The sequence below is a fragment of the Podarcis gaigeae genome, assembly GCF_964106915.1.
Source record: "Podarcis gaigeae genome assembly, chromosome: 8".
NCBI classification, from domain to species: Eukaryota; Metazoa; Chordata; class Lepidosauria; order Squamata; family Lacertidae; genus Podarcis; species Podarcis gaigeae.
Window position 1 is genome coordinate 25,240,677 of NC_139684.1, and position 24,701 is coordinate 25,265,377.

At 45.6% G+C, this 24,701-nt stretch overlaps 2 protein-coding genes across 2 annotated transcripts; one reads left to right on the forward strand and one right to left on the reverse strand.

Annotated features, from left to right (window-relative positions):
- Nucleotides 1–5,328: 5,328 nt before the first annotated feature.
- On the reverse strand, nt 5,329–13,045 carry LOC310850509 (chymotrypsin-like elastase family member 2A; the record flags this gene model as incomplete). The annotated part of the gene is made up of 6 exons (XM_083752026.1): nt 5,329–5,544; nt 7,326–7,471; nt 8,314–8,450; nt 9,884–10,012; nt 11,086–11,186; nt 13,031–13,045. The coding sequence occupies 6 exons, from the start codon at nt 13,043–13,045 to the stop codon at nt 5,329–5,331; spliced, it is 744 nt and encodes a 247-aa protein (XP_083608152.1).
- Nucleotides 13,046–14,555: 1,510 nt separating this feature from the next.
- On the forward strand, nt 14,556–22,694 carry CTRC (chymotrypsin C). The gene is made up of 8 exons (XM_083752141.1): nt 14,556–14,692; nt 15,379–15,467; nt 15,998–16,095; nt 17,507–17,629; nt 19,216–19,352; nt 20,424–20,569; nt 21,592–21,741; nt 22,602–22,694. The coding sequence occupies exons 1-8, from the start codon at nt 14,653–14,655 to the stop codon at nt 22,617–22,619; spliced, it is 801 nt and encodes a 266-aa protein (XP_083608267.1). The 5' UTR covers nt 14,556–14,652; the 3' UTR covers nt 22,620–22,694.
- Nucleotides 22,695–24,701: the final 2,007 nt, after the last annotated feature.

Here is a 24,701-nt window from a genome sequence, read left to right on the forward strand (position 1 = left end):
TCCTCATTCGTCTCTTCTTCTTTTTGCAATACGGTACTCCAGCCAAAGAAATCATGCATGTGTTAGGTGAAAGTGCACCTAAAATGCATGTCGTCATGGAAATAGCTCCCCCCAGAATACATCTTACTAGAGCAAAAATGCTTGGGGAAATGCAAAATTGCATACACAAATCTGAATACAGGTAGGTAGCTGTGTTGGTCTGCTGTAGTCGAAACAAAATAATAATAAAAAAAATTCCAGTAGCACTTTAGAGACCAACTAAGTTTGTTATTGGTATGAGCTTTCGTGTGCATGCACACTTCTTCAGATACTTCTTCAGATACTTAGTTGGTCTCTAAGGTGCTACTGGGACAAATGTGAATATTAGAGAAATGAGCACTCAAATGCTGAGTAATTTTCATGAAGGCTTTCAAAAATGGCAAACCAGTGTAGGACTGTGGCAAGCTGAACTGTGTTTTCCAAGTGCCCCTGCTCTTGCTTGTATGCAACAAAGGCTGGCCCACTCCCCACCAGTCTTAGCCAGCCCCCCACTTGCCTCCCTTACAGCCAATCCAAAGGAGTGGCCCTTCCTCTATCCTGAGTCTTAATGTTGCCCCTTGCAGAAATCGACAGGGAGGATGGCAACAAAGCCAGAATGTGTGGTAGGCACTGCCTGTTGTTGTCTCTGGCGCCACCTACTGTTGGCTTCCCTGCCTTCCACCCTACTGGTCCCAGTGGGCACCAGTTACCTCTGCTTGAAGGTGAGGGTGGGCTGATGCACTTCCCCCACTTAAGAGGAGGGGCACTGTAGCATTGCATTTTTGTTCACCTGGGCAGGGGGTCGCGTTTTTCCTTGAGAGGGCAGGAAGGTGTTGTGTTGGCTCCCTGGCCATTACCATTAGCAAAGCAGGCTGGGTGTATTAGGACTGCCTACGGTTCAGCCTTATTGTCCCCAAGAACTTGAGGAGAGAAAGCTGTGTTGGCCACACACACATAATAATATTTTTTACTGTGTTGCCCCTCCCACCACCCTTATTTTAGCACCATCTACAGATGCCCTCGAAGGGACGCGGGTGGCACTGTGGTCCAAACCACAGAGCCTAGGACTTGCCAATCAGAAGGTTGGTGGTTCGAATCCCCGCAAAAGGGTGAGCTCCCGTTCCTTGGTCCCTGCTCCTGCCAACCTAGCAGTTCAAAAGCATGTCAAAGTGCAAGTAGATAAATAGGTACCGCTATGGCAGGAAGGTAAACGGTGTTTCCGTACGCTGCTCTGGTTCGCCAAAAGCGGCTTAGTCATGCTGGCCACATGACCCGGAAGCTGTACTCCGGCTCCCTCGGCCAATAAAGCAAGTTGAGCGCCGCAACCCCAGAGTCGGCCACAACTGGACCTAATGGTCAGGGGTCCCTTTACCTTACAGATGCCCTCAACGTCCAGTAAACTTGACTTTGTGCAGTGTGGATGAAGGCCTTAACCATGCTGCATGGGGCAGTGGGGTCAAAAGGCATTGTAAGTTGGGCTCTTGCTAGAGAAGCATAACACTGAATCATAGAATTGTAGAGTTGGAAGGGACCTCAAGGGGCATCTAGTCCAACCCCCTGCAATGCTTGTTTTGCCCAAGGTGGGGTTTGAACCCACAACTCTACCAACTGAGCTAATCCAGAAAAAGCATATTTCTCTCTCTCTCTCTCTCTCTCTCTCTCTCTCTCTCTCTCTCTCTCTGTGTGTGTGTGTGTGTGTGTGTTTTATATCATGGCAATAACCCAAGTGCTGAAGTTGTGATGCAACAGGCAACTCTTCTTGCAGAAAAGTATAAAGCTATCTTTAAAAAAAAGAGCCTTTTTCATACCTACACATTCTGGGCAAATCCACCCAAATCTAGAACCACGTGGGCAAAACTTGTAAGAAAAGTGTAATAGTCTATATTCATGTTGAATGTGCAGGCTGGGAGACCACCCCTAAGTGCTTTTAAATGTTCAAATGGCTCAATCTGGATTGTTATTCTGTTTTGATTTTTTGCATGCACTGTGATCATTAAAGAAAGAGACAACCCTCGGTTGTCAAATTCAGGTTCTGAAGCAGAAACCGTCAGTGTGTTTGACAAGGGGAGAAATCTACTCAAAAAAAAATTGCTTTTTTAGCTCAAAGCTCGAAAAGGAAAGTGATAGAGTTAGCATTGCCAACTTTTTAATTCCCGTGGAAGTATTCCTGTATAAAGGTTCCAATGGCGGGGTGGGGTTTTTTTTTGGGGGGGGGTTGGAGGGAAAGGGTGGTTTTCCATACACTTGAAGTGCCCCCTTTGGGATGTGCAAAGTAAAAATTATTGTGACCTGCAGACTTTGCTAGGGGGCGGTGTGTTTCTTGATGCCACATTCAACCTGCTCATTTCTGATTATTGCAGTGGAGAAGGACAGGCAAGTGTTTTTCTTAGAAGTTGGCAATGCTGAATAGACCACTTTGTTTTTGAGACTTGAGGCAGCAACAAGGGAAGTCCGTGCCCTTGGCAGAATAAGCTCCCTGAGCAAAGCTGAGCTTTAAAAGCCAGAGAGTTGACATTATATTTTGTTACATATATATTTTGTTACCCAGCAAAAAAAGAAGAAGTCCATTCTCTCCCATTTGCCATGCGAAATCCCCTCCGGTTTCCTCCTTCCCTTTCTTTCCCTTTATATTTTTTTGGTAAAAGTTGCGTTGATCTCAGAGGCTTTGTTTATTTTTTCATATTGCGACCATGGGTGGTTGGGGTGTGTGGAGTGGGGAGGGGGTTTAAGAAAGTGTTATATTCAGTCTCTCCTTCCATTCTTATCAACCTGTTTCCCCCTCCCCCACCTACCCACCCACCAAATAGGTTTAAATGGATGGATTGAAAAGAATGTGTTTCTGCTTTTGATTCCAAAAGCTGTTCCATTTCAGTGGTATGATTTTATTTTTTTTAACCAAAAGTAATTAAAAAATATATTTCATAAGCATGTTGTGTGGTCCAGAGCTGTGTTTACTTCCTTTTTTTGGGGGGGGGAGAAAAACAAAAACTGATTATCACTTTAAGGTTAGAATTTTGCCAGCTGCTCAAGTTCTTGCGGCTGAGTTTGCCGTGAAGCACATCTGAAAGTGTACCATTGAAGAAGCTAAGATTTAAGACCGCGAACGCTCAGGAAATGTGAGGAACATTACGAAAAAGAGCCTGCACCTGTTTTGTTTTTACTCGGAAAGATTTATAGACCGCTTAATCGGAGGGAAAGGTAAGTAGTACGTATAAAATAGTGACCTGCAGACTTATAAAATAGTTATTTATTGATAAAACAGTAAAACTCAGTCCAAAAAAGTTACGTCGCTTAACTTCAGTGGGTCTACTCTGAGTAACTCTAGCATTGGCTATAACCAGTGCTTTTTTCCTTAAAAAAAATGTTTGGGGGTACTCTCATTTTGACTCCAGAAAATCACCATTTTATAGTTCAAATTGGGGAAAATAAATACAGTAAATGGACATAAGTACAAAGATTCACAAAATGTTTAGGGGTATGCGTACCTCTGCATCCCCCCAGAAAAAAGCACTGGCTATAACCCCCAGGAAAAAAGCACTGGCTATAACCCAATAAAATAAAATATAACAAATAATGACGCCTTCTTTAATCCCTAATTTCAGGCTTTGCCAACCTGGCATCTTACAGCGGTTTTTGACTATCATATCTACCAGCTGATTGCAGTTGACATCCCCAAACATCTGGAAGGCCGCAGGCTGGCGAGGCTAATTTATTTTTTATTTATTTGGCCATCAAGGGCTTCCCCGATGTTCTCCCTCCCACCTTGCTGCTCTCTGGTTTGATATTTAGCAATGCTGGGGGCACTGGGAACTACCAGCTGGTTCTACACTGGTTCCCTGATAGGGCTGAGACGTGGGTGTCCTTGAAGGGTTCCTTTGTTTGAGGGCACCTGTTTGGTTCTCAGCGGCTGCTACCAATTTTCCAAAATTGGTCCCTTAACATGCAACAAGAGCTGAACTCTTGCTTCAATGCACATTCTGGCTACAGAACCTTCTCCCTGCCGCCTCTGGATTTGGCAATGGGCAGCTGGCCTCACAATTGAGGGTGGAATGACCATAGATTGCCCTCCCACCAGATGTCAAAGAGAAAAATAACTACCAAACTTTTAGAAGACATCTGAAGGCAGCCCTGTTTAGGGAAGCTTTTAATGTTTAATAGGTTATTGTATTTTAGTGTTTTGTTGGAAGCAGCCCAGAGTGGCTGGGGAAACCCAGCCAGATGGGCGGGGTGTAAATATATTATTATTATTATTATTATTATTATTATTATTATTATTATTATTATTGATCAGCAAGGAGAGGGGTGCAAAAGGGAAGAGCTCTGGACAGAAACAGCCCTGAAAGTGCCAAAAATTTGGCCCACACGTGCACTTACAATAAAAACGATAGATGATAGATAGATAGATAGATAGATAGATAGATGATAGATAGATGATAGATAGATAGATAGATAGATAGATAGATAGATGATAGATAGATAGATAGATAGATAGATAGATAGATAGATAGATGATAGAGAGATAGAGAGATAGATAGATAGATAGATAGATAGATAGATAGATAGATAGATAGATAGATATAGATGATAGATAGATAAATAGATAGATAGATAGATGATAGATAGATAGATAGATAGATAGATAGATAGATAGATAGATAGAGATAGATAGATAGATAGATAGATAGATAGATGATAGATGATAGATAGATAGATAGATAGATAGATAGATAGATAGATAGATGATAGATAGATAGATAGATAGATAGATAGATAGATAGATAGATGATAGATAGATAGATAGATGATAGATAGATAGATAGATAGATAGATAGATAGATAGATAGATAGATGGATTTAAGTTTATTCCACAGCCGATTTTGTTGTTATGGAGCTCGTGGCAGGTTCTCACTGCACTCCGACACTCCTTGTCTTAATATTTCGCCATAATCTACAGAAAATGCAAAGGAAAATTATTATTATTATTTCTTTAATGTGAGGGTGTCTCTTGGTAGTGAAGGGACAGCTCTCTCACCCAAAGGAACAGAGGGAGCTAAAAGCTACCGCAAGCTCAACACACGTACAAAATCCAGAAACCCAAACCAGGATGATGATGATCATTGTTTACTACTAATTTAATACATCTGTAGCCCACCTTTCTTCCAAGGAGCTCAGGGTGGCCTGGATCGTTCCACCCTACCCCCCATTTCATCCTAACAACATTCCTGTTAGGTAGGTTAGGCCGAGAGGCAGCGACTGAGCCAGCGAGCTGCATGGCTGAGTGGGGATTTGAACCCTAGTCTCTCCAGGCTCCTAGGCAGACACCCTAACCACTGCGCCACACTGGCTCTGCGACGCGTTCCCTGCAGAGCTCACCTGAGCGATCCAGGCGTTGAAAGCGGAGACGCATGTGAAAACGGTGGGTTTGCGGTAGGTGTTGCACCCGCTGGAGGAGACGAAGCTGCCTATACCGTGAACCTCCCACTTTCCGCTGGAGGGTTTGCAGTTGAGTGGGCCACCCGAGTCCCCCTGGAAACAACCAAACAGAATATGATGGAGCTTTTTTTTTTTTGGAAGGATGCTCTTGAGTTTTCCTCTTGGAGATTACTGAGGAGTCAAAGTTTATTGTTTCTGAGCAGCTAAGGCCCAGTCATCTTTGTGGCAGCCAGCCTGATTCACCGCCACCAGAGAGGTTCTTGGACAGAAGCGGGGAGACTCTGGCCTACCAGGCAATTTGGGCCAAGCCATGCTCAGCTGCCGCTGGATCACGTTTTGGGCCTAGTCTGAATCCCCTTGCTTAACCTTGGCTTGCTTGAACTACACGGCCCTTGCTGCTGCATGCTTGAAGCTTATACTGTATCTCCCAGAATCATTTACGTTGTACTTACAGAAATATTGTAAAGAAGTGGACTCACTAGCAGGATTTGAGTAAACACAATCAAGAAAACGAACAGAGATTAAGACATAATTGGAAAATAACAAAGCACATGAAGCAATTTGAAAATAATGACAAGAATAGAACAATATTCAATTCAAGAATGTAATATTAAGGCATAATATAACAATCAGGAGAAGTTAATGTGTAAACAACCAGAAGAGGAAGTTGAGGAGAGGAGTGAGGGAAATGGGGAATTATATTTTTTCTTTTCTTTTCGAGATAACGTGATTGTGACGAATATAAAATCGTAAACCTTAATAAAAACTATTTACAAAAAAAGAAGCTTATATCTCCCAGGGTTGGGACATGAGCCCCTGATACAACAACAACAACAACAACAACAACAACTTACTGTATACCACGCCCATCTGGCTGGGTTTCCCCAGTGACTCTGGGTAGCTCCCAACAGAATATTAAAAACACAAAAACATTAAAAACTTACCTAAACAGGGCTTCCTCCAGGGGGCACCCCATGTGAGCAAGAAGAATGGGGCAGTGCCCATGAGCATGGGCAGGGAGGTGGGGGGAGGCTGCCCTCCATAAATCAAGTAAATAAATAAAAATACTAAAGTAGAAATTGTAGAAGGATTTTGAAGGCTTTTGCTGAGCACTTGGGGTCAAAATAAAGAAGATATCAAGAAGATAACAAATTTAATAAAGAATGGGGGGGGGGAATTTTAAGTTACTTAAAAGTACACTGTAAACAATTAAAAACTTTGGCAGGATTCTAAAAAAACCCAAAAACCACTTGCAACGCAGCTAGAACTATGGTGAGAATTAAGTATGAAGAAAAGATGGAGAACATTATAAGATGCGGTTGGAAAAGAATAACTATGGAAGGGTGGAGGAAAGTCCAGGGATTCAGAGAATCCTATGTTTATATGATTGTGATTTATTTGTGATGATGTTAAAGGCAAAAATGAATAAAAATATTTTTTTAAAAAATAAATAAATAAATAAAACAACTATTAAATTTCATTCCGAATCTGACAGAGCCAGACAGAGGGTGATGACGAGTAGGTGTCCTCTTAACATAAATCCTGGCTAGCCCAGTGCTGTGTCCCTAGATCTGCGCCCTTTATGCAATGCGTTGAAAGGGAAGCCCATGCACGGCTCTAAGCCCTCTACCCCAGTATCCTGCTTCTGCTTCCTATATTGGATAATTGGGGGGCGGGCGGTAGATGCAATCACCCCCCTTCTCCCTCAAGCATCCTCCGAGCATCTGGTATTCAGAAGCACGCAGCCTCTGAAGACTCAGCCAAGATAAAATTGCGCCTTGCAAACCCGGTGAGTTGGATTGCAAGATGCGGCGCTTCTTCTGGCTGAGGGACCGGACAGCCGCTGCTGCCACACCTGCGTGCCCGGCGCTCACCTTGCAGCTGGAGATCACGCCGTCGCCCCCCGCGCAGACCATGCTGCTTTTCACCGAGCTGCCCCACCGACTGGACTTGGAACAGGTAGCATAATCCACCACGAGCAGGCGCCCCTGCTGCAGGATATCCGGGGACGCACCGTCAGCTGGAAGAGACCAAACACAAGGGGCTGCTGATGGCAAAGGAGGATGCACTTGGAGCGGGGGTGGGGGATCTGGGGGGCAGGTCAGAAGACTCTTGGGATTCTCCCCAAGCCATAGCTGTGTGTCTGCTCAGCCGGCTCTCCGCATGCGGATTCCTGAAGGCCCTGTCCAATCCATGCCTTCCTCAAGTGCTTACGGCAAGCTGGGCTGTATCTTTGAACTGTAATCATGCCTCTTGCATGCCTGACCAGAAAGGGGTGTCCGGGTGTAAACCTCTGACTTTTGCGAAGGAGATACAGTGGTACCTCGGGTTAAGAACTTAATTCAATCTGGAGGTCCGTTCTTAACCTGAAACAGTTCTAAACCTGAGTACCACTTTAGCTAATGGGGCCTGCCGTGCCATCGCTGCATGGTTTCTGTTCTCATCCTGAAGCAAAGTTCTTAACCTGAGGTACTATTTCTGGGTTAGCAGAGTCTGTAACCTGAGGCGTCTGTAACCTGAAGCGTCTGTAAGCCGAGGTACCACTGTACATCCATGGCTCCATCCGCATTTGCCTCTGACTGCACCTACTATTGGCCAGAAGTTTTCCTACGATGGAAAGTGGCCCTTGTGATGGGGGAGTGTTTGCCCGCCCCTTGCTCTAGTGTCCTGACCCTCCATAGCTCAATAATTTTGAGCTTCATGGTGGGGAAATTTATTTCCTGGCCAAATCTATCTGCTTTTCCACTGGAGCTGAATAAGCCTTTGGCTGTGGGGCAAAAGGGAATCGTGTCTGTGTAGCAACCCAAAAGGATGGATCTGGTGCATCAAACAGTGGGAGGGGGGAATCATAACATTGCTTACTTTGCAGCCTCCCCCATCCTGTAGCATAGCAGGGAGAGTTGGAGGCTAAGATGCTGTTGGCCTTTGGAAGACACACCAACTGGATCTTGTCGCTCAGGGTGACGTGTTTGGAGAGTTTGATCAGCGCAATATCATTCCTGGTTTCCGCAGGGAGAGAGAAAAAGGACAGGGTGTCTGGTGCAGCGTTTGCAACTTGGTGCCTTTTGGAGGTTTTGGACTACATCTCCCATCAGCCCCAGCTTCAAAGGGCCGTGCTCCAGGGTGCTGATGGGTGTTAGTTGTCCAAAACATTTGGAGCTCACCAGAGTGATTCTCAGCTTACCCAAGGCAGGTACAGTTTGTTCTGGTTTTTGACTCTGTGGGAGATATGGGGTGCTCTGTGTGACCCTCATGGTAATGCAATGTATCCCAGATCTCCCACAAAGTCAAAACAAGATACATCCCACCACCATGTTAAGTACAACCCCAGCACTTTGACTCAAACATCTCCAGAAGGATACGCTAAATCACTCAAGGTAGGGGAACCCACTGACGCTGTGCCAAAATAGAGGAAATCAGAGATCTGCAAGCACATTTTCACATCCTAATTTATATGCATGTAGATGCACGCGGGTGGCGCTGTGAGTTAAACCACAGAGCCTAGGGCTTGCCGATCAGAAGGTCGGCAGTTCGAATCCCTGCGATGGGGTGAGCTCCCGTTGCTCGGTCCCTGCTTCTGCCAACCTAGCAGTTTGAAAGCATGTCAAAGTGCAAGTAGATAAATAGGTACCACTCCGGCGGGAAGGCAAACGGTGTTTCCGTGCACTGCTCTGGTTCACCGGAAGCGGCCTAGTCATGCTGGCCACATGACCCGGAAGCTGTACACCGGCTCCCTCGGCCAATAAAGCAAGATGAGCGCTGCAACCCCAAAGTCAGCCACGACTGGACCTAATGGTCAGGGGTCCCTTTACCTTTACCTTTAGATGCACATTTAGAAATAATAACTTGAGCAGAAATGGAATGCACCACCAACGAGCAAAGAGAAAGAGGACACATTTTTGTATAAAATAGGCATGTCCTGATTTAGATGTGCAGGTGCAGATTTAAAATTACTGCTGTTCAAATAGAAATGCAGTGTGTCCCACTGTGCTGAGGAAGACCAGGTGAGCTGGGTGCCTGCTGTTCAGGTGTTGCTCACTATTGATGGGTAACTCCAAGGCTCCTCTTGTCTTACAGTACTTCTTTGACAGCCCTTCAAATAGAGCGGTGCTCTGAGACTCATCTCCACAAGGCGGCTTCGTAGCAAACAAATGCAGCCTACGCAATTCAAGCAGGTGCTCTAAGTAGATAAATAAATGCTGGTGATGACTTTTGCTCATAAATCCCAAGCTTTACTCAGGGGGCAAAATAATGCGGAGGAGCATAGCAAGCTCTAAATTCTGGCTTTGGTACTAAAAGAAAAACAATTCTGGATATTGTTTTTTTAGAAGTAAGTATGCCCCCAATTTCATCCCTTCTCTCTTCACCCTGCCAAATCTATTGGGAATCCCTGTTCCTTCTATACTCGTTTCATGAAAAGCTATTAAGTTACCCGCTGGACACGCTACTTGAGTCCCACTTTGGGTGAATGATGATTTTTTCTGGGGAGGCAGCAATTGATCCTTTCTCGCTGGCTGAGAGACTGTGTTTTCCAAGGTAGACCCTATAGGTTCGAGAAGAACTATAAAAAAAAATGAAGAAAAGGAGTGGGGGATCAGAGAGTTATCTGCACTAATAATGATAATAATAACAATATTGCAAATGTGAATGTATGTTCCAGATAACAGAGGATAAGATTCCCTGCTCCAAGGAGCTTGTCCAGCCTGAACTACAACTCTGCAAACTTCAGGGACTGGTTACAGATAGGTAGCCGTGTTGGTCTGCCATAGTCAAAACAAAAAAAATTCCTTCCAGTAGCACCTTAAAGACCAACTAAGTCAGTTCTTGGTATGAGCTTTCGTGTGCATGCACACTTCTTCAGATACACTGAAACAGAAGTCACCAGACCTTTCTATATAGTGAGAAGGTGGGGAGGGGTATTACTCAGAAGGGTGGTGGGAATGGGTGATGGGCAGATAGCTGTGATGAGCCTGTTGACGACTCTTAATGACTGCAATAGGTATTACAGGAAAAAGCAATGGGTGAGAAGGTGAAAAGTGGCTTTGTCATGTATAATGAGATAAGAATCCAATGTCTTTGTTCAGACCAGGTTTCTCCATGGTTTTAAGTTTGGTGATAAGTTGCAATTCAGCAGCTATTCAGGGACTGGGGGAGAGAGGTTAAGAGGAAGAAGGTGTCATAATTTTAGTTACACGTGCTTTTGGTTATGGGCTAAGGAGCAGAAAAAGATAGGAAGCAGGCATCTCAACCCTAAGACTGCAGTCTGTTCAGGACAGATCTCCCCATGCAAATCAGGCCCATGTCATCCTCATCCTGTCATCTGCATAGCTCCACCCTGGTGTTTACATCTTAGTCACACAGGTGTGTGGAAATGTCTAAAGTAGAGAGATGGACACACTGGTGCAAAATCTGTTTCCATTTGGGGTGAATAGCTTCTATGTTTGCACCAGGCGGAGCTTCCGGGCTAACCTCAGGGGCAGCCCCGCGTGGAGCACATTGCAGTAGTCCAGCCTGGAGCTTCCTAGCAACATGGATAACAGTGATCGGGTCATCCTGCTCCAGAAAAGGCAAAATTTGCAAAGGATCCCAGAGTCTTACATGAAAGCAGTTGTTCTCATCTGGCTGTTGACGTACCTGATACAGTGAGCGGCTGTCATGACCCAGTTGGTGGCGATGAGGGACCCGCCGCATGTGTGATGCCACTTCCCACTGGAAGAAGAGTATTGAAGGGAAGCCTGGGAATGATAGGCAAGTCTCAGGATGAGCCTGGAGGATGCTAAGCCCCCTGGACCTTCCGTCACACTACTCAAATCAGAGTCGAAATGAGGTTGCTCCTGAAAATCCTTCTCAGAATATTAAACAAAATTTAAACTGCTGAAATGATCAATTGCAACTGCTAATAATAAATTTTAAAATCTCCAATTGGTGTACAAAAGATAATGGGTTGCATTCAATGCTAATCTTACCCAGAGCAGATCCACTGAAATTAATGGTATGACTAACATAAACCCATTAAGACCTGTTAATCTCCTCTGAGTAGGACTTGGATACACCCCATATATAACCCCATATATAACCATCCAAGGCAATCATAAAAACTACACACACACACACACACACACACACACACACACACACACTAATTATCAATCACGCACAGATAAAATCAGCAAGAATAAAAATAAGTATGCATAAATGAATTATAAATATGGGTAGTCATCCTCTTTTAAATCCACCCACGCTGAGGGGCATCACTGCCTCCTGTGGGAGTGAGTTCCACAGGTTAACTGTGCCCTGCCTCAAGGAGGAATTTCTTACATCACTCCTGAATCTCCCAACATTTGGCTTTATGGGATGTCCGTGGATTCTAGCATTACGAGCAGAGCTGGCCCAAGTTATTTCGGCGCCTGTAGGGAATAAAGATCTACATCGGGGTCTGCTGGCCCCATGGATCTTGCCGCCCAAGGTTGTTGCCTTATCTTGCCTCATAGGTAGGCCAGCCCTGCCTATGAGAGAGGGAGAAAAACATTTCCTGTAAGAGAAAGAAAATTAGCTGTTCGGATTGGCATCCTCTCCTCCGACAATTCGGCTTGCTTTGGGCTTGTAGCTCGGGACCTCACAACTGAAGGCTGCAAAAAGGACACAATGCAGACACTCTTGGGAGGTACAGCGCAACAGATGGGTGATGCTCGAGGGAGCAAAATGCTCAGGCTATAACTAAGCACGCCTATATTGTTGCAAGAACCCTCTTTGACTCTACGTAACGCCACCCCTTTCAGGGGTTGGTGGTGGCTAAGCTGCTGGAAATCAGAGTGTTTGTGGAAAAAAATAGATTTTGCTGAGTCTGTACAGGCTGTGTACATACTACTAGACCTTCAGAGCACGTTCTCCCCTTGAAGAATTCTGGGCACGGCGGTTCACTCCTCAAGGAATTACAATTCCCAACAACTCTTAACAAACGACAGTGCCCGTAACTCTTTGAGCGAGGGAAATGTGCTCTAAATGTGCTTCAAAGCTATTTTGCATATGCAGCCTGGGTGAGCTGGAAATGCAGACCCCTCCCCATCACTGGCAGACAAAGGTGGGGGCAGGGGGCAGTCGGCCCCAGGTGACATCGGGGGGGGGGGTGACATCCCGACTGCACCTGCCCCTGGGACGTGTGTGCTTGACATTCACCCCCCACGTGTGCCAAGCACCTCATGGGTGGCACGCCACGCCACGCTACCTGGGATGCGTGTCATGCCCCCTGGGGTGCACACCAGCCACGCCCCCGGATGTACGCCACTCCCGGTGCCGGAGGCTATAAAAAAATTCCTACTCTGCTGCTGTTATCAACCGGTGCTCATTCTTCGTTCCTAGACTATAATCGCTCCTGTCTGGATTTGGAGTTTCAACCTCTCTGCGCTGCATTTTGATAGCACCTCCCCACCCTGCCAAGGACAGTCTAGTCTGACCTGCTCACCAGGCTTCCCATTCAAACACACCACTTGCTTTGCAGATTCAGACCAGAGAGGTCCATCTGCCCAGTGATGTGTCTCCAGAAGAAGACAGAGAGATGCCCCTGAGGAGACTGACTGACCGAGACAAACCCCATGGTTTGTCCCTGGTATCAGACCCACCAAAAGGCATGTGGAAGTTCTGTTATTATGTTTGCTCTCCTGGCCAGTAAACTCTTGGCTGAGTTCTCCTTCATTCATAATCTAGATACTCTTTTTCTGAAAGCCATCTAAAGGAGTGGAGGCCAGCCACCTCCATGCCCTGTGGCTATGAACCAGGCAATTACATCCTCTTATTTATCCTGAGTTTGACCCATACCCCCGTAGGCCAACGCCAGAGCAGCGAAGAGGACTCCAATCATGGCTGAGGGCACCTCGGGTGGAGTGTCCAGCTCTTCTCAACAGATGAACTCCATGCAATCTTATATTCTGGGTGGTTCTGTTAGAGGCAGATGCAGCCAAGGATGCTGTCAGCAACAGAAAGGTCTCCATTGGCTGTGTGCCACTGGGAGACGTAGCAACTGGAATGCTTCTGTCTCCTTCTTTCCAAAGGCCATGCCAAGATAGTCTCACAAGCACCTGTTTTCCCATCAAGGCCATGGCTTTGATGCCTGCTGAAGATGTGTGTGTGGTGGTGCCCTTGGCAGCCTAGTTGAGAGCAAGCTGGCAAAGCCAGGGCAGACTTTGAGTGCACCCAGTACTGAGACCATGGAGCTGCTGCCACTCAGTGTAAACAATATTGAACTAGATGGACTTCCTATAAAGGCAGCTTCTTAAAATCATCCTTCTATTTGGAGACCATGAGAACTATAATCTTATTTTATTTGGTAGAAAGGGCTCAAAGGTAGAGCACCTGTTCTGCATGAGGAAATGTTGCAGGTTCAATCCCTGGCATTTCCAGGTATGGCCAAGAAAGATGCCTATCTGAAATTGTGGAGAGCTGCTGCCAGTCCTTAGAATATGTCAAATCAGTTGCCTCTGAAAAAGAGTCCCAATGCTTGAAATGCATTGGGACAATAAATCATTTCCACTCGAATACATCTTTTCCCTTTTGTCTGAACTGGCATGTTTCTTTTTAATGACACCTTCATTTAAATTTCTCTCCCCCGGCAATGCCCCTCACCAGCTCAGCTTCACCCCCTCCTTGAAGTTTTTCTGCCTGGCTGGAAAACACCCCATGAACTCTGATCTTCCTTGCATAGATGAGGGGTGTGCTGAATGTGTGTAGAAAGTAGCCTTTTGCAAAGAGGTTGCATCTATATTTATTGCCCCACCTACTTTTCCCTCTGGAATGTGGACCCCGGAAGATGACCCAGAAATTAATGTGCCCCTCAGGCTTCAAAAAGCTTCCCTACCTCTGATTTAGATACGTAGATGAAAAATCAGGCTCGTTTCCAGAACGAAAGCCACCCTAGAAGCAATTTTTGTTGCTGCTTAAAAGAAAATTTAAGCTTAAAATAAAAGGGGGAGGTCTCAGGCCTGTGCAAAGGACTTGAACAACACCCCTGCTGTGAGGTGTTTCAGCAACCAGAGTGTGGGATCCAGTCAGGGCCTTCGAGCAAGCTGTCCCCTTGTTCTTTCTATTTGCAAAGCGATAACTTGGCAAGGTCAGATATAGCCTGTTATTTAAGCCTGGTTTAGGTCAAGGCTGGTTCCCATTATAAATACACTGACTTCACCCCTGGATCACCATCACTCGGTCACCATGTTCAAGTTGGTCTTCATCGCTTTGATCCTGGGCTACGGTAAGTGTCTTTGGTGCAGTTAAGTTTGGGCTGCTTGGCATGCAATTCGTCTTTTCATTGATACAAGTCTCAGCCCAGCCCAAAATAGTTCTTTGGAAATGCAATGAATTCAGTTTCTTGTCTCTGGTGAAGTAGCCTCTCTCTCCAAGATGAGCTTCGTCGTGGGTTCAAGAGCATACAAATTTGCACAAAATGAACATAACTTTGGAACTCCCTGCCTATTGATATCAGGGAGTCGCTTTCACTGTACTCTTTTCAGCGCTGGCTGAAAAAGTTTTGCTTAGGCAAACCTACTGAGACATGTAGACCATTGACAAATGCTTAATCTGGTCTTTAGCTTATCATTGATTTTAATTTATTTATTTTTTGACGGTTTAAAATGGTTCTGCTTTTTAAATGATGATTTCATTTTTATTCTTTTTGTAAACTTCTTTTAGGTTGTTTACAATCAAGCAATATATAAATTAAGAAATAAATGAAATAAATAGCCTCTGGTAGCTTTTTTTTAAAAGGATGCTTCTGCCGAAAAGCCATGAACAGATTCATTAAACCAATAATGGACAAAACCAGTGTGTCCAGCTCTGGCTCCCTTGTGGTACCCAAGATGCTCATCTCAGTCTCTGTCTCTCTCCTCCCTCTCCCTAATTTTCTCTTTCGTCACCCCCACCCCTGCTGTCTTCTTCCAGCCCACGGCTGTGGTAAATCTGCTTATCCACCCAACATTTCCCGTGTTGTCGGAGGTGAGGACGCCAGACCCCATAGCTGGCCCTGGCAGGTAAATTCGCAATGTTTTCCCCCCACGTGCAGTGCAAGCAAGTGTCACGTTTGCTTTTTAGGAGGCGAGAAATGGCCCAGTGTCATCCTGTGGAACATCTCGCCACCAGAAGTGGTAGAAGTGGCTGCAGGTTCTGAAGTTCTCAGGGCCAGCCATGGACAGGAAGCCTATCACGACCTGTTAGCAGAGTGGATGATCCAGCACGATGGGCTGGATCTAAATGCTGAAGGGGAGAAATGGTTTGTCGGCTGCTGCCGCTGCCTCCCATCTCCAGCTTTGGAGGAGAGACAGTCACTACCTCTCAGCCCAACCTACCTCACAGGGTTGGTGTGTAGATGAAATGGGGAAGGCTGCAAAACCAGGCATGCTGCCTTGAATTGCTGGGGATATAAATGCAGTGAATTGATATATAAGAAATGTCAAGGTGTGGGACCAATATTGTGGCGAAGATACCAGGTCAACACATCAAAATATTTGTTCTTGACCCATACAGCTAACAGCCATCTGCCTTGGGGGTTTTTGCTTTTCAGGTCTCCCTCCAGTATGACAAGAACGGCGTCTGGGCTCACACATGTGGAGGAACCCTGATTGAGTCCAACTGGGTCTTGACAGCTGCTCATTGCATCAGGTAAGCAGCATCTCACCAACAGCAAGGATACTGCAGAAACCCATCAGGGTGCAATGGTCCTGAGGCTGCAGTGGAGCGGTTGCCTAGTAATACTGGAACACCCACATAGTCCCAAAAACATTACCATATTCCCAAAAGTGAAAATCTGGACAAAGTTGTTGAGCATTTTTTTTGGGGGGGGTCTCCCCCTCCCCATTTAAGTTTCTGGACTTTTGGGGGGATTATAAAAGCATTTTTTTAAAAAACCGCCCTACTTGCCACATCTATAGGTTTTCCCAGACATTTTGCCGATTCAGCAAAAATCCACCTGAACGACTTTTTGCAGCCTGATTCCCGGATGTGTCCGAGAAAACACGGACATATGGCAGCTCTACCCACGCTACCATTCAGATTTCCTTGTTTCACATTGGTGTGTTTCACTGAACCCTGAGCCTAACCTTTTAGACTTAATTTTTTAAATTAAAAACATTGCAAAATGGGCAAGCCAACTGCAGGAGGTCACTTTTTTGTGACATAATTTCAGAACTTGTTCAGAATGCCCACGGGATTTTTCTGGATGGAAGGTGTCTATAAGTTGAAAAAAGTACCAACAAAATCATGCTGCACTCTCAAACCAAGATCATTTCGTTTGACATGTCCCATAGAACCAAAAGTGGTTCATTCATGAGAATTTTGCAAATATGGGGTAGGAGATCTGGGATAGCTCACTCAGTCAAACATGGGGCTCTTAATCACAGGGTCATGGGTGCAAAAGGGTGTTTGTGTGTGATAGGTTTTATTTATACACACAATTAAATGTCTTTCAATAAAATGTTGGTTTATTTATTTCATAAAAATTTATACACTCCATGATGTAAAAAAAATCTTCAAAGCAGTTTACAAAGAGAAGGGGAAAACAATAAAATTTTGATTAAAAACAATGATTTAAAACATTCATAAAATTTAAATTGGCGATAAACTAAAAACAGACTAAAACACACACCAACATTCTTCATAGCTGGGTAGGCTTGTCTCAGCAAAAATGTTTTAAGCAGGTGCTGGGAAGAGTACAGCAAAGGAACATGCCTAGTGTCAATAGGCAGGGAGTTCCACAGTGTAGGTGCTGCCACACTAAAAGATTGATCAGGTGGAACAGATATCATGTGGTGCTTGTAACCGTACCAGTTCCGCAGATCAAAGCGGTCAACTAGGTAAGGGCATTTTGCAGGTAAGCTAGTCCTAAACTGCTAACACCTTGAACTTGGCCCAGTAATAACACAGAGACGCACACCCTGCCAAAAGACCCTGCTCGTTTCTAGGAAGACAAAATACTCAATGTACGAAGGAAGGAAGTTATTGGGAAGGCATCAAGGGATCTGCATTTCATTTGATATTCACACACAACGCCACTGCCTGTGCCTTATGTCTGTAGCTCCAGTCGGACTTACCGCGTCCTTTTGGGCAAACAAAACCTGGAAGTAGAGGAGGCCGGCTCTGTGGCTGTTGCTGTGGAAAAGTTGATCGTCCACGAGAAGTGGAACTCCTTCTTGGTCATGTAAGTTGACGTGGGATCCAGAGAGTCAGGCGAGAGCTGCCCAAGTCCTGATCCTGCCAAAATAATTCCTGCCGGTATCTGGCTTTGCTAGTGGGAGAAATCACATAGGAACTTGAGTGTGTTGCTGTTGTTGTTTTAGGGTGTGTGTCTGCTCACAGGATGACCTGTTAAATTGGTTTGCCATTGCTGACAGGCAAATTACCAGCACTGCCTTAAGACATACAGTACGATGATGCCTGTGCTGGGAATATTCCATTCCACCTTAAGGAGCAGACATGGAACTATTGCGTGTCACATGTCTGTTTACATTCCAGCACAGCTTGCTGGGAACTTCCATTGTGTGTATAGCTTTTGCTTTTCTCTGTCTCTCTGAGAAGGAGAGACGACATGTTTCTTTGTCCTGGTTTATGATTAATAAATCTGTAGTTGTAGTTGGCTTCCACAAGCCTCACGCCTATTCTGTGTGCACAGTTCGCTTGGCTGATATAGTGTGCACTGGCTTTGAAGCCTGGGTCACTGATTTACGTCGGAGCAGAGGCCGATGGGTCTTTGCAGTGGGACGGCTGAAAGGAGAGGACCCAGCTGGGGCTAGCCAGCTGCCCTTGCGACCCTCTGCATGCCGACAGGCTGCTGGCTTAGAGAACTTGAAAAGTGGATTTAACAAATGCAGACACTGTTGCAGAAATGGCGTGCCTTTTTTCCTGACAAGAGTTGCATTTCCTGGGGCTATTCTGCTGCAGGGGTGTATACGCTCATGCCAGGTGGCATCAGTCATTTCTCTCTTTCTTCCACCCCTTTTCTCTCTCTTTTTGCCACCCTTCCCTGTCCTTTTTCCTGACACCCCCTTCTCTCTCTCTTCTTCTGTCTCTCAATCTCTCGTTCTCCCCCATCCATCATTCAGCAAGCTGCCAGGGGAATAACAGATTTCACCCTCTTGGGTTGGTGGCAGTTGCAGTCCAAACTAGGGTTACCAGATGTCCCCGGTTCCCGGGGACAGTCCCCGGATTTGTAAATCTGTCCCGGAACAAATGTCCCCAGGATGTCCCCAGATTTGCAAATCTGTCCCTGGGAAACGTGGCAGCAGCCTGGTAGTGCAGTTGGCTCTGGCTGGCTTCAGGAGCTGCTCGTTACTCGCTGCCATGGCGCCCGCCATTTTTCCTCGCCAGAAGTCCCCATATGATGTGTCTTGTGCAGTCTCCTGCCCCCTTCCCTTTGTTTTGACTGATTGAGGGGAGGCTTGGGAGTCGCGGGCGGGCGGCCGTTGCCCAGTTTTTTGAAACTCTGTGCATTTATGTCTCATAGGGTGCAAAAGAAGGGCTTTGCACCTTTATACAATATGCATGTGTGCTTGGGCCCAGGATGCCTCACCATCCCCACTACTGACTCCCTGTTGCTACTCAGCTTCAAAAAAGGGGGGGGAAGGGTCCCCGGATTCATTGAAAAAAATCTGGTAACCATAGTCCAAACATCTGGAGGGCATGAGGTTGGGGAAGGCTGGAGAATATTAAGTTTGACCCATCTGGGTGAAAAGCTGCTTTCGAAAACCAAAACATAAACCTCTGTCCCCTCTTGGCGTCACTTTTCAGCAACGACATTGCCCTCCTCAAACTGGCCGAGCATGTGCAGTTCAGTGACACGATCCAGGCCTCTTGCCTCCCTGCCACAGACGCCGTGCTAGCCCAGGATTACCCCTGCTACATCACTGGATGGGGACGACTCTGGAGTAAGTTGGGTGCTCCCTGTCCTGGGCATGAGCATTCTGGAAACAGCTGGACAAAGACCAAAGACTGCATCCAATGCCAGTCCTACTGAGAGTGGACCTATTGAAGTTCATGAACACTATTAACTTATGTTCATTCACTTCATTGGGTCTACTCTGAGTACAACTTCAGTTGGATACAAGGTACCAAAGCTCCCCCAGAACATTTCGAAGGATTCTTCTATGTACACGAAGAAGGAGGCTCACTTTTCGCAGCTCAGTTGTGTGCCTGCCTTGAAGAAGATGGGATGAATCTGTCCATTTGAGTTTCTCTCAGTTTCTCGTTTTTACAGTCTTAAATTCAGTGTTCCACATTTCCGCATCAGTTTGCAAATTTCTTTTTTTAAAAAAATACCTATGGAAAACAATCAGCATTTTAGAGTGAATTTCTCTTAAGACACACATTCTTGGATGCAATTTCCCCTTACATACACATTTATTTCTTTTACAAAACAATTTCCCCCAACAGAATACATATGTCTGTGTTGTTTTTACTAATCTATGCATTTTATACAAACTTTCTCCTAAGGTACACTTTTTTTGCACACCGCTTGTTTGGAGAACTATAATACAACTTTCAATTAAGTGTGAATACTCAAGAGTAGCTGTGTTTCAGTCTGCCTATTGATTCAGAAAATGCAAATTAGATAAGTTTGCATTAAAATCCAAACCAAGCCAAGTTCCTCCTCATCCCTACTCTTAAGCGTCTCTCTGTTGACTGTGTGTCTGTGTGTTAAGGGTGCATGATTTTGGGCTTTCTGGTACAGCACACGGGGGGGGGGGCACTAGTCCCACCCACTTTTGAAATCTGGTCCCCAATAGCACCCCAAGGAGTAATGCGACCCTCTGCCCAAAAGAAGGTTCCCCACTATTCATGCAGAGTTGCCAGCTTTTGATTTCATAAATTCAGGTAGCCTGGCAAAGGCCAGATGGCAGATCAAAGTGGTATACAGGGTCAAGCAGGTTGTGTGTAAACGTGGTTTTGATTCTTTGGGAAAGACTCCTTACCACTCTCCTGTCTGTTCCACTCTGCAGCCAATGGCCCCATCTCTGACAACCTTCAGCAGGCCTTGCTTCCTGTGGTAGATCATCAGACTTGCACCAAATGGGACTGGTGGGGCTCCATGGTCAAGACCACAATGGTGTGCGCAGGAGGCGATGGTGTCGTTTCAGGATGCAATGTAAGTCTCCCCATACCCTTCCTTCCTCATAAAGCCTTCCCTACTTTCTCACTCTGAAGAAGGTTGCTTGTGGTTTCACTTAGTTTGCACATTTTTCTCCATGAAAACGAACAACGGTCCTTGCTTGAATTCCGGCTCAGTCCAAGTGACCCTTGCCAAGCCACTTAGGTACTTAGGAAGTTGTTAGCAAACCTTTGCAAAGTTAGCAAACCTTTGCAGCTTGGGTGAATTAGATTGGAATAATCACTTACCATTTCTGGAGTTCAAAGGCTTTATTCATGCAGGAACTGTTCGTGGAATGTGTGAAGACAAGACAGAGAAAATAAGAGACATATTGTATGGAGAGAGCAACAAACAAAATGGCTCAGACTTTAGGGATGGAGTTAACTTAGGCATAGAAGCTACAAGCTAGTGCTGGCTAGAATGCTACACAACCAGTTTCCTCTGGTGGTTAAAGTAAAACATGCATTAGCTAGAAGTGCAGGAGAAGGAAATGAATTTCCTGTTCTCCAGCATTTATAATGTGCTTTAAACGTATAGTGTGTGTGCAGGGATGGAGAAACAAGGTGTGTGGGACTCTTTAAGGGGATTTGGATAGTGGCAGGGGGGAATGGGGCCAAAGGACAGGGAAAACATATGGGAGAAATATTGGATGCAAACATCAGCCCTGAAAGCCCAACCTACAAGTTGCACTGCAGACAGAAATTCAAATAGTTTGAGAACTCGTGTAAGGCAGGGATGGGGAATATGTGCCCCTCCATCACACACTAACACTCCAGATATTGTTGAACTGCCATCATCCCCAGCTAGCCTGGCCAATGTTCAGGGATGATGGGGGGGTTGTGGTCCAGCAACATCTGGAGAGCCACAGATTCAGCCTGCATAAAACAGACACACAGACCTATGGACCCTGTCAAGCACAGAAGTGAGCTTTGTCAACCCAGGACTCCACTTCCATTTTGCCCTGCCCTTGGATCATAATAGAAAAACGGAGGTATATGCATCCTGTTTTCTTCTGGCAGGGGGATTCAGGAGGACCCTTGAACTGCCAAGGCGGAAGCAACTGGGAAGTTCATGGCATCGTGAGCTTTGGATCAGGGCTGGGCTGCAACACCGCTAAGAAGCCGACCGTTTTCACCCGTGTGTCTGCTTACATTGGTTGGATTCAGCAGGTGAGGTTCCCGTCTTTTGCCCAGCAAAGCTGCAATGGTCTGGATGGAAGGCTTAATTCATACCTGTGCAGCTGACTTTTCTTTTTCTTGAGTGCCAATCTTGGAAACGTTAACATCTAGCGTCTGCATAATTTCTCGTTCAGAACTCAAAAAAGTTCTCAGTGTCCAAATGCTGGAATCCAGCATTTGTGTTTTGTTAGAAACTGAGAAGTATATTTTATCATTTCATTGGGAGCAGTTTGGGAGTGGCATTCCAGCTTTAGGGCATAGTAGATGGTCCCCAGTCAAATCTTCAACCTTTTGGCATATTCTGGTTTTATTTTTTGGGGGGGCGGGAGATTCAGTCCAACTGATTAATTGACACGCTTAACTGGGAGTAACCCCATTTGAATGTTAGCATGTCTTTTAATCTGTTTTCAGTTTATTGTTGATTTTAATTAACCTTTGCATGTTTTAAATAGCTTTTTTTGGGGGGGTTATTCTTACTGATGATTATATTGTTTTCTTTTTGCTTAAGGGTTTTTTTAAAAAAAAACACAACAACAACAAACCAATCAAGAGGGTATTAAAAAATTATTAAATAAATAAATAAGGTAATTGAGATTTGGTTCCATTGAACCCACTGGGATTTTAAGTCATGACTTACTGTAAGTCTCATTTTCATCGGGGGCCAAAATCCCCACACTAAAATGCAGAAGGGGCATTTGGCCGGCTATGGCCTAGGAACAAAGACTGAGTTCAGCAAGCTGTTTGCATCTGGCCCATCCTGGCTATTATTGTATCCTGATCCCTAAATTCTAATGCCCAAATTCATAAGTATATATATATATATATATATATGGTCTCTTTTCCTCCTCTAGAAAATGAATGAGAACTGAAGAGCCCACACTGTGACCTTGTGGATCAATATGAGAAAATCTTAATAAACCACCAGAACTGCAAACAATAAACCATCACAACTGCTCTCGTGTCAATGCGTTGTGTTTTTTCCCTGCTCTCACTTGAAATGCTTGGAATCACTCACACTGGTTGGGGTGCGGAGCCTTTTCTGAGTCCAAAGACTGCATTTCTTTCTGCGCATCATTCTGGAGGGCCGCATGCCAAGGCTGGGGAGGGCCAGAGGCATAAGTGGGTGGAGCAATGGGTGTGAATTTTACCTTTGAACAACAGGCTAATTTCCGTATGTAACACTCTCTCCCCTGCATCCAGAAAAGTGAGAGATATTGTCAGAGTGCATGGAAACATTGCAGACAGACAAATGCACTCAAGGAGGGCACAAAGCAGGGTGTGGCCTTGGGAGAGTTCCGAGATCCAGAGATCCAGTGGGTCACATTCAGCTCCCAGGCCTGAGGCAACCCTCCCCACCTCTCCAGTTTACACCCTTTCCAATTCACAGGTGAAAAACTGGAAGGCTCTTCTTGGGTATATACTTCAGCTGACCCTATATACAGTGGTACCTCGGGTTACATACGCTTCAGGTTACATACGCTTCAGGTTACAGACTCCGCTAACCCAAAAATAGTACCTCAGGTTAAGAACTTTGCTTCAAGATGAGAATAGAAATCGTGCTCCAGCGGCCTGGTGGCAGCAGGAGGCCCCATTAGCTAAAGCGGTGCTTCAGGTTAAGAACAGTTTCAGGTTAAGAATGGACCTCCAGAACGAATTAAGTACTTAACCCGAGGTACCACTGTACCACAATCTGTCCCTCTTTTCTCACTGACTGTATATCAATGCTATCGAATCACAGCCAGTGAAATTATGGGGCCAAATGACCCACTTCTGAATGGCACTAATGGAAAGCAGGGTGAACCCAGGGCAGTGACTCATCCAGAGACCCAATGGGCAGCCTCCTCTGTGACTGGATGGTGGTGGGTTCAAAGGACCATTTCTTACTTGAACGCCTTGAGTTCTTACAGCACACAAGGGCAGCTTCTTTTCAGTACGGCTGTCTCGCTCCAGCAAACAGCTTGGGAATTCACTGAATTGCAGAGTTGGAAGGGACCCCAAGTCTAGCCCAACTCTCTGCAATGCAGGAATCAGATGGCTTTGGAAAGTCTAAGCAACAGGGGATGTTGCTCCATAATTGTACACGGTTGTCGGGTACAGAATCCTACCCTTCGTCCTGAAAAGAAGAGCCAATTGAAAGCGTTTCATTTGGAAGAAAGGGGAGGGAGGGAGGGAGGGAGGGAGGGAGAGAGAGAGAGAGAGAGAGAGAGAGAGAGAGGAAGGAAGGGGAGGATAGAGTGTGTGCACCCAAATATCTAAATGGCAAGAGACTCATGGGATGCCTGCATTTACTCAGGGTTTAGTTTCCTTGAAATAAAGGCCAGCAGAGTGATATGTTTTTAAGATATATGGGTTTATCTAGACATACAGTGGTACCTCTAGTTATGAACTTAATTCATTCCGGAGGTCCGTTCTTAACCTGAAACTGTTCTTAACTAGAGGCGTGCTTGCACTAATGGGGCCTCTTGCTGCCGCTGTGCCACCGGCACACAATTTCTGTTCTCATCCTGGGGCAAAGTTCTCAACTTGAGGCAGTGGCGTAGCGTGGGTTGTCAGCACCCGGGGCAAGGCAAGTAATTTGCACCCCTAACCCGTGGATTTGCACCCCCTAACCCTAACCCCCAGATGTTGCGCCCGGTGAGGCCGGCCCCCCCTGCACCCCCACGCTACGCCACTGACTCGAGGTAACTCTTCCAGGTTAGCGGAGTTTGTAACCTGAAGTGTTTGTAACCTGAGGCGTTTGTAACTTGAGGTACCACTGTAAATACAACCAGAGCATCAGATGGAGGTGCTCACAGCCCTAACACCCCAACAGATTAAAACCATGCTCAAGGCAGCTTACAACATGAAAAGATTTACATACCGGTAATTACAAAAGTAAGGTAAAGGTAAAGGGACCCCTGACCATTAGGTCCAGTCGTGATAGACTCTGGGGTTGCGCTCTCATCTTGCTC